Raw genomic sequence first — 7,975 nt, 5'->3', positions numbered from 1 at the left:
CGCGGCGCGCGAGGGAACCGGAGGGGGGTTGGGTTTGGTGGTGGGTTGTTTTTTTTTTTAAAGCGTGGGCCATGCAACCCCGGCTTATTAAAAAAAAAAAAACCCCAAACCTCACTGCAGTCAAATTAAAAGTTCTCACGGAGTAGCCATAATTGGCAGCTGCGTTGCCTTTGAGTCATCTGAGAAACACGCGTCGTGATCGGCGTGTTGTATCTGTTAAGACCGCTCGCTCTCAGGAGTGTTACTCACCTCTTGCCCCGAGCTCAGGGGTTGGCGCCTCCCTCTAACTCCTCTCCTTCATCAGGGACCGAAAAGGAGAGAGGGCGTGCTGCAGGGGACTGAGCGCACGTTGGTGCACCTGGTTTCCAGTGCAAGAGCGGGAAACTCCTTTCTGTTTGCAATACGTGCCATATGTGTGGTTCTTTTCCTCGCAAAACATTTTCACTTTATTTTCATCAAGTAAATGTGAGCTCAGCTGAGAGGGGCGCTTCTCGGAAGTGTAAAAAAAAAAAAAGACCGTCTCTACAAATTTCTGTTCTTTCCAGCTGTGTTTACCACAACTCTCTTCTTCACCTTAATTTTCTGTGCTTCCTCTTGTTGGAAAGAGACATCTGACTCTTTTGGTTTCTCTTTTAGTGGTCAGGTGCCAGCTCTCCCCACCACAGCGTCCTCTCCAGGCCTCGGCCGTGCTGAGGAGGGTCTCTGATGAGCAGAAGAAGGAGCCGTTGGCATCTTCCTCTCAGCAGCAGTTCGATTCACATCCGACCGATCACCAGCCTGAAGAGGAACCTCAGGGCCCTCGCCCCAGGTAACTCACTAGCTATTTCTAGCGCTGTCCTGCCGACAGCGGGATCAGAAGGCTTTGCTTTCCTGAAACTTGCATCTGAAACTCGGAGACAACGAGATCCAGAGTTAATGGAGCCTCAGACTGCAGCAGCTGGAGAGCTGGTTTGCTGTGACAGTGCAAATTCCACTGTCTGCTGTGGAGACAGGATGGGACTTGCTTTCAAGAGGGAACCTCTCTGGTCTGCAAAGCGCAAGCCTTCGCTTCTGGATTTTTGTGTAAATCTACACAAAATACGGACAATATGTTGTCCACGTGCTTATAACTATAAGGCTCCCATTGGAAAAGCTTATAGTTTAGCTTTTTTTAAAGGAGGGGGAAGCTGAGGCTGATTGGTCTCCAGGTAGGCACCTAGACTGAACCCTCCCTTATTTTTCTCTTCTCCTCTCATGGCAGAGGTTCGTTAAGAATCTTTTTTCTGGACAGGGAAGGATTTTACAGGAGGAGGTGAGATTTAAACTAAGTAAGCAGATCTCAAAGCGTGCCTGCACGCAGCGGTGGCAGCGAGCGAGTGGCAGAGTCCAGGTTGCTGATGTTTGGTGGTGACGTTCCCCTCACTGTAACAATACCTTCTCATAGTTACACTGGCCAGGGCGGCCAGGAGTCTGAGGACTATGAGAGCGAGGAGCAGCTGCAGCATCGAATCCTCACAGCAGCGCTGGAGTTTGTGCCTGAACATGGCTGGACTGCAGAAGCCATTGCAGAGGGAGCCAAGGTATGTGGGGAGAGAAGCAAAGAACCAGTTGAAAACTGGATGGAGCTGAAGTCCAAAGACAGCCAGGCCTGCATGCTTCCCCCACATACTCTTGGGCGATGCACCCTAGTCAGCAAATGGTACCGGGCAGGAATGCATCCCAGCTGCTCCAGGATAACCCTGTCAGAGTTAAACTAAGGCATGACGTAGAGTAGTGATCCTAAAGAGAGAAACACATGTACAGAAAGAGCCTTTTAATGCAGCGTTGCTTTGTTTAAATTCATATAACTTCGTTCACAAAATAAATACAACGTATTTTCTAGCTGGATCCTGCTTAGCAGTGTATGACCCAGTCTGTGCTTCTCCCTTCTTCCCTACAGACCCTGGGTCTCTCTGTTGCTGCCGCAGGGATGTTTCACAGTGATGGCAGCGAGCTGATCCTGCACTTTGTGTCTCAGTGCAACACCAAGCTGTCAGAGCTGCTGGAGCAGGAACAAAAATTAGTGCAGTTGGGCGAAGCAGAGTGAGTACCGGGTATGAAAAGACATCTTCCTTGGCGGGCTTTGGGGACTGGATAGACAGAGAGGCCACCTGGGATACAAATACTTTAAGGAAAAAATGTAATTTACCCAAATAAAACCACCTTCCCAGATACAGAGTTGGACCAGAGGCATGAAGGATACATAATACTTTGTGTATCTATTGCTGAGGCAGGCAAGAGATCGATCTTTCAAGTTCAGAATTGAGTTTAACTTGGATGTTCTTCATATTTGCATTTTGTTTTCCTCACTCAGGAAGAAGCCTACAGATCAATTCCTGAGAGATGCTGTGGAAGCCAGACTGAGGATGCTGATTCCATATATTGAGAAATGGCCCCAGGTATAAAATGAATATCAAGATTGTCTCTTTTTTTGTGTGTATTTTAAACGCTCTGTGGCCTTCAGCGTAGTCTCTCCACTGGAGTAGTTCAAGGTTGTAAATGAAACCCTCACTGGTTTCAGATGATTCATACCCTTCAAGAAAAGAGCACCCTTGGAAGAAGGCAGTTAAAGGTGTCCTTAGAACAACTATTTCTTGCAGTTCTGGAAAGGCAAACCTCTCCGTCGTTCACTCCACCCATCTGGGATCCCCAGGGGATAAGCTGTGTCTCTGCTCAGTCCTATTTGCAGTGTTGCTGCAAGTCGGGCTCCTTGCAGCATTGTTCTGGTTGCACCGGTATCATCTGATGCCTGGAAACGCAGAACTACTGCTTTGTTGCAAGAAACTGCCTGCCTAGCGTGCGAATGACAAACCCTTGGCAACCTGAGGATAGATCTGTGAACTGAGAGGACTCCGTGCTTCAAAATTCAGATTTAAGTCTCAAGCCTTTCTTCCCAGGGTGAGAAGGGAATTGAATTGTGGCCTCAGTAACAAGCAAAGAGTTCCCAACCTTGGGCTGCAAAGATTGCTGCAAAGTCAGCCTCTGTTGTCCAGAGTCACTGCTGGCCTCTGGGCGGCTGAATCCAGCGCTCCTTGCAGAGAGAGAAGACAGGATTCGTGTTTTTGCTCCAGATTAGCATGACTTGTCTTGTGAAGGATCCGGGTGGTTTGTGACTCTTCCGGCATTGTGTTACTACGCTCAAAGGCTGCAGGATCCCAGTAGGGCCATTATGGCTGGCTGTTCTGCCCTCGGTAGCTGCTTTGAGTTCAAAGTCAAATTCAGAGAAACGAGAGATTTGACTCCCTGCCTGTAGGGGCACAGCACAAGTGTGAGTCAGCTCAGCCTGTGCTGTGTGTCCCTGCCTGGAGAGGCAGCTCGGGAGAGACAGCACAGTAGCGTTTGAGCTGAGCGGGGAGCTTTGGGCTCCAGTACAGCCCGAGGCCTGAGCTCGGCTGCCACACTGTACATTCCCCGCAAATCCTGCCGCTTGGAAAGACCGGTGCTAGCTGAAAAGATCTGGGAGGACTTGTCACTGGGAGCTGGAGCCAAGTCAACAGCAACAGGGAAAAGATAACAGAGCAGAGCATCGTTGGTCTGCTTTAAGGCTATGTCCTTCTCTCTTCGACTCTCCCGTTTATCTGTGTGTTTCCTTCGCAGGCTCTGAGCATCCTGTTGCTCCCACATAACATCCCTTCCAGCCTCAACCTCCTCACCAGCATGATCGATGATATATGGCACTATGCTGGAGACCAGTCCACAGATGTAAGTCTTTGTGCTTCGCAGACCGGCTGGTTCTGTCCCTCGGCACTTCAGCAAAATGACGGGTTGAAGTAGGCGTCGGGCCACGTCTCTCTTGAAATGATCCTTTTGTTGAATGAGGAAGACATTTTCCGAAGCACCCGAGGGTCTTTATAAGCGATAGTCTAATTTCCGAAGAGACTTAGGAGCCAATGGGACTAAATGCAAATTAGCGCCAATGGGATTAGTGCAAATTAAAAGGACCTACTTTCCTAGACTCTTTTAAGTACTCTTTCTTTTTTTGAAGACACAGACAAAATTGTTGAGATTTTGAGACTAAGAAGTTGATCCAGTATTCAGTGAGCGAGCAGCGTCTCTGTCGAAGCAGCTGTCTCTTCCACCAGCAGTAGCATTTACAGATTTGACTTGAAAACCTTTAAAGAACCTACCTAAAAATACCAGTAGCTTATTAAAGCTTTCATCTTTCTGGCAGGAAATAAAAGAAAATTATAACCTTGATTAAAGCAATTAATAAATTACTTTAATTCATATAGATGTAGGGAGAGGTGGGAAAAGCTAAATGAACCATTTTAACAAACTACTTTAATAAGCTTCTTTTATCTGAGTATAAAAGAGAAGCTACTGCAGTGAAAAATAAATGAGATGACAGAAAAATGAAAGGAATAAACCAGAAGAGAACTGAAAGACTGCGATTGCATCAGGAACTGCAAGTCCCTTGCGGGTTATGAAAGTCAAATCAACACGTCGGAGTCAGTGTCTGCACTGAGCTGTTCCTAAAGTCTCCTCACCGACGCACAGAGTAGGAGAGGTTCTGAAGTTTGTCTTTTGTTTGCACCTTCTGACCGGTTACAAGAGTTTTCTCGGGAAGCTGTGATGCTGAGCCCCCTCCCTCCTTCCCAGTGAAGGGGTTTAACGTCACTGGCAGCGGAGCCCTCTTCACAACACCAGGAGCTAGGTAGAGTACACCCATGCCTCAGGACCCCTGCATCTGACCGGTTACAAGAGTTTTCTCGGGAAGCTGTGATGCTGAGCCCCCTCCCTCCTTCCCAGTGAAGGGGTTTAACGTCACTGGCAGCGGAGCCCTCTTCACAACACCAGGAGCTAGGTAGAGTACACCCATGCCTCAGAGACCCCTGCAGGTGGTTTTTTCGGAGCAGGAGGAGAATCAACAGAAACAGTTTGGTCTGGGGCACCTGAGAGATCCGGCTGCAAGCGGCAACATCCCTCGTTTCTCCCCTTGTCAAAGTTTGCAGGTCGTGGTGCAGACAGTAGAGCTTTCGAGCCAACTGTTGCTTTAAAAATCAAGGCCAGTGTTTTAATTTCTCTGTTGCTTTGTAATTGTGAATGGAACAACCAGTATTTTTTTCCAGGTACTCAAATAGTTTAGTCACTGCAGTAGCAGCAAATGAAGTGGAAGACTCGTTTTTAAAAATGTTTATGTATTTCGTCTGCCAGTGGTGCAAGTGCAACTGGAAAAACTGAAGAGTTTGAGTTATTTGTGCACCTTTGCACTGTGTAACCTACTGTTGTAACGCATCCTACAGCACTGCTGCCTGCAGCGTACTGATGCACTTAGTGATTCAGCAGGCAGCACTGGTATTTCAGTGATAGGATTTGGGAAAGGTGTGTCTCTGTGTGCTGTCTTGCACAGTTCTGTCCTCCGTTCCCTTTCTTCGTGCTTGTATCTGGAGCGAACTGCAGCTCAAGTTCAATACTAAATGCAGCCGTTTCTCATCTAACCAGATCTAGAATCAGAGCTTTGCATTGCCTGCTAGCGGTCTGTAAAGCAAAGATGAACTCTTGCACCATGCAGGCAGGCTAGCTGGGCAAGGGAGGATTCCTTGCTGCCTGCTGCAGGTGCCTGCTTGCAACCAGGAGCAGGTGGTGGGGATTTTGCTCAGCAGTTTCACACACCGCGCTTGTGACCTCTGTCTGGTGCCACGGGAGCAGCTGTGCTGTCAGATGTCGGTGTTGGCTGGGGGCCCACTGCATCACAGAGACAAGTTATACAGTTTAAGTGGGGAAGGAATGTGCTGTCGGTATGCTATTTTCCTTTGCCGCTCTCGGGTCTGCTTTCGTGAGCTGCGTTCTTGATCTGCATTCAGGTCACACCTTTCTCCCTCTCTCTCCTTTCGTGCCCCTGCAGTTTAACTGGTACACTCGCCGGGCTGTGCTCACTGGCATCTACAACACCAGCGAACTGGTGATGATGCAGGATTCATCCCCTGACTTCGAGGACACTTGGCGCTTCCTGGAAAACAGAGTGGCTGATGCCATGAACATGGGCAATACAGCTAACCAGGTAACGTTACGAGCAAGGCGTACGTGCAGCGTCCCCCTCCTCCCCCAATACATATGCGGACAGACCTGGCTTTTCGATCGTGCAGACCACGCGTCTGCTGAGGGACCACCGTGTACTGGCGGGTGATGGCATAAATGCTGTCGGCTCGACATCAGTAAACGCTTACGTATTTTCCAGTAAAATGACATGCAGGCGCCCTCTCCGTCAGACTGGCCCGATGGTTAGGAGACGTACATTCCCAGGAAATCTCTTCCGTGTTTCTCCTCTCTGGCTATCGTTTGTCTGCAGCGCTTGGCTTCTGTCAGTACCTTTCTGCAGCAAATACATGTTTGTTGTGTGTTACCTCTCTGCGTTTGGGTGGCCACAAGTGTGACTCCAGAAGAAAGCAAAAGGTCATGTTCTCCCTGTGTCTCCTAGGTACAGTCAACCGGAGAAGCACTTGTCCAGGGCCTGATGGGAGCTGCAGTTACTGTAAGTAATGCCGAAACCAGCAGGGCTGTAAGGGCAGAATTGTTTCTCTTCCCTTCCATGCTGAATGTCAGCATGTCTTTCCTCCCAAATCTAGAGGACAGCGTGAAAAAGAATTGTCTTTCATAACTTAACTACATGCAAGGATGATTTTCCGGGTAGTTCGGGGTTAGTTCACTGTTTTGTGGTGAAAGAACTTGTAAGAGAGCGTAAAAAAATTAAGTCTGAAGCTGCAGGGTGAGCTTTAGGGGTGAGAGACAGGCGATCGGAATAAATACAGCCGTTCTCGTCTCTTGTCACGAGATCTCCTCCGCTACCAGTCCCTGCGCCGGAGATCTTGACGGAAGGTCCGTGCTCCCATGGACGCGCGGGAGGTGGCACCTGTCCCTGAGCCACCGCGGGGTGACTTCCTCGAGCTGTTTCAGTTGGCTGCAGTGTCCTTCCAAGAATTCATTCACTTCGTGGTAGCATCCTGGGCTGCTTTGTGTCCATGCAGGGGGAGCTGCACTTCCTCTGGGATAGGAAACAATCTTTTGTGTACCCAGGAATGGTTTTTGAAGGGCTTCAGGGCCTCTCTCTGATTATGTTTTTGGAGAACTCCCATTGCATTTAGCAGCGAAGTGATTTCCTTGTTACCAGAAATACGTTTTCCTTGCACCGGTACAAGACAAACAGGCTGGAACATAAACTGGAAATAATTTTTACTGTATGAAGCAGTTCCCAAGAATTTCTCCCACCTCCTTCCCCCTGCAGTTATGGTGGAGTCGCTTCCCATCTTTAGCATTTCTCAGCCTCTCTCTGCTTACGCCAAAAGGATCCTCCACTAGAGAAATCCCCGTGCTCTGTTTGCGCTCTTGTACGTCAGCGCGATGCTCTCCTGCAGATTGCATCCCGGCAGCTCGGGCCCGAGATGGCTCCTATTACCGGACCTTCAGTCTGTCCGTGCCGCAGATCCCCCGCGCAGATAAACGGGAGGAACTAGGCTGCTTCTGAAGGGGGGAGGGTTGCAGCCAGCTGGTTTTAGGGAAAAATCATCCCAGTGCGTTAACTGTTAGGGGCAACCAGTCCGGACCTCCCAGGTCCAAGGGTGCCGTACAGGTGTGCTGAGTGTACCGCCATACAGGTGTGCTGAGTGTACTGCCGTACAGGTGTGCTGAGCTCTCCAGCTCTCTGCAAAACGGACGGGCAAGCCGAACTCCTCAAAGGCTCAAGTTCGCTGTCGGGGTCTGCCTGGCCACAGGAATAAAACCGAGCTGAAACCTGCTGACCTAGAGAGCAGGTTCAGCTCAGAGGGATGCCTGTGGCTGGATCTAGGGCCATCTTTCTCCACCCCTTTTGCATTCACCCCCGTCCTCTGACCACAAATGGTGCCCTTTGCCCCCCCCGGCTCCCAAGCACACAGGCCTCCTCCCCTCTTCACCCCTGCTCCCGCGGCCTCTTCTGGAGCAAGACTCGCTGCCCGGCAGCGCCGAAACCTCCAGCGCTGGG

At 49.7% G+C, this 7,975-nt stretch overlaps 1 protein-coding gene across 1 annotated transcript in view; it reads left to right on the top strand.

Moving 5' to 3' along the window:
• The window catches only part of COQ9 (coenzyme Q9), an 8,379-nt gene extending 910 nt beyond the window's left edge, over positions 1-7,469 (top strand). Inside the window, exons 2-8 of the mRNA XM_019474980.1 lie at positions 644-808; positions 1,424-1,559; positions 1,919-2,061; positions 2,333-2,417; positions 3,616-3,720; positions 5,864-6,019; positions 7,371-7,469. Of these exons, the coding sequence (XP_019330525.1) occupies positions 644-808; positions 1,424-1,559; positions 1,919-2,061; positions 2,333-2,417; positions 3,616-3,720; positions 5,864-6,019; positions 7,371-7,469 (889 nt within the window). The remainder of the gene's footprint in view (positions 1-643; positions 809-1,423; positions 1,560-1,918; positions 2,062-2,332; positions 2,418-3,615; positions 3,721-5,863; positions 6,020-7,370) is intronic.
• The last annotated feature ends 506 nt before the right edge of the window (positions 7,470-7,975 follow it).

The sequence above is a fragment of the Aptenodytes forsteri genome, unplaced genomic scaffold (genome assembly GCF_000699145.1).
Source record: "Aptenodytes forsteri isolate BGI_AS27 unplaced genomic scaffold, ASM69914v1 Scaffold14, whole genome shotgun sequence".
In the NCBI taxonomy this organism is placed as follows: domain Eukaryota; kingdom Metazoa; phylum Chordata; class Aves; order Sphenisciformes; family Spheniscidae; genus Aptenodytes; species Aptenodytes forsteri.
Note: the sequence above shows the minus strand (reverse complement) of the source record. Positions and strands in the feature narration are given on the sequence as shown.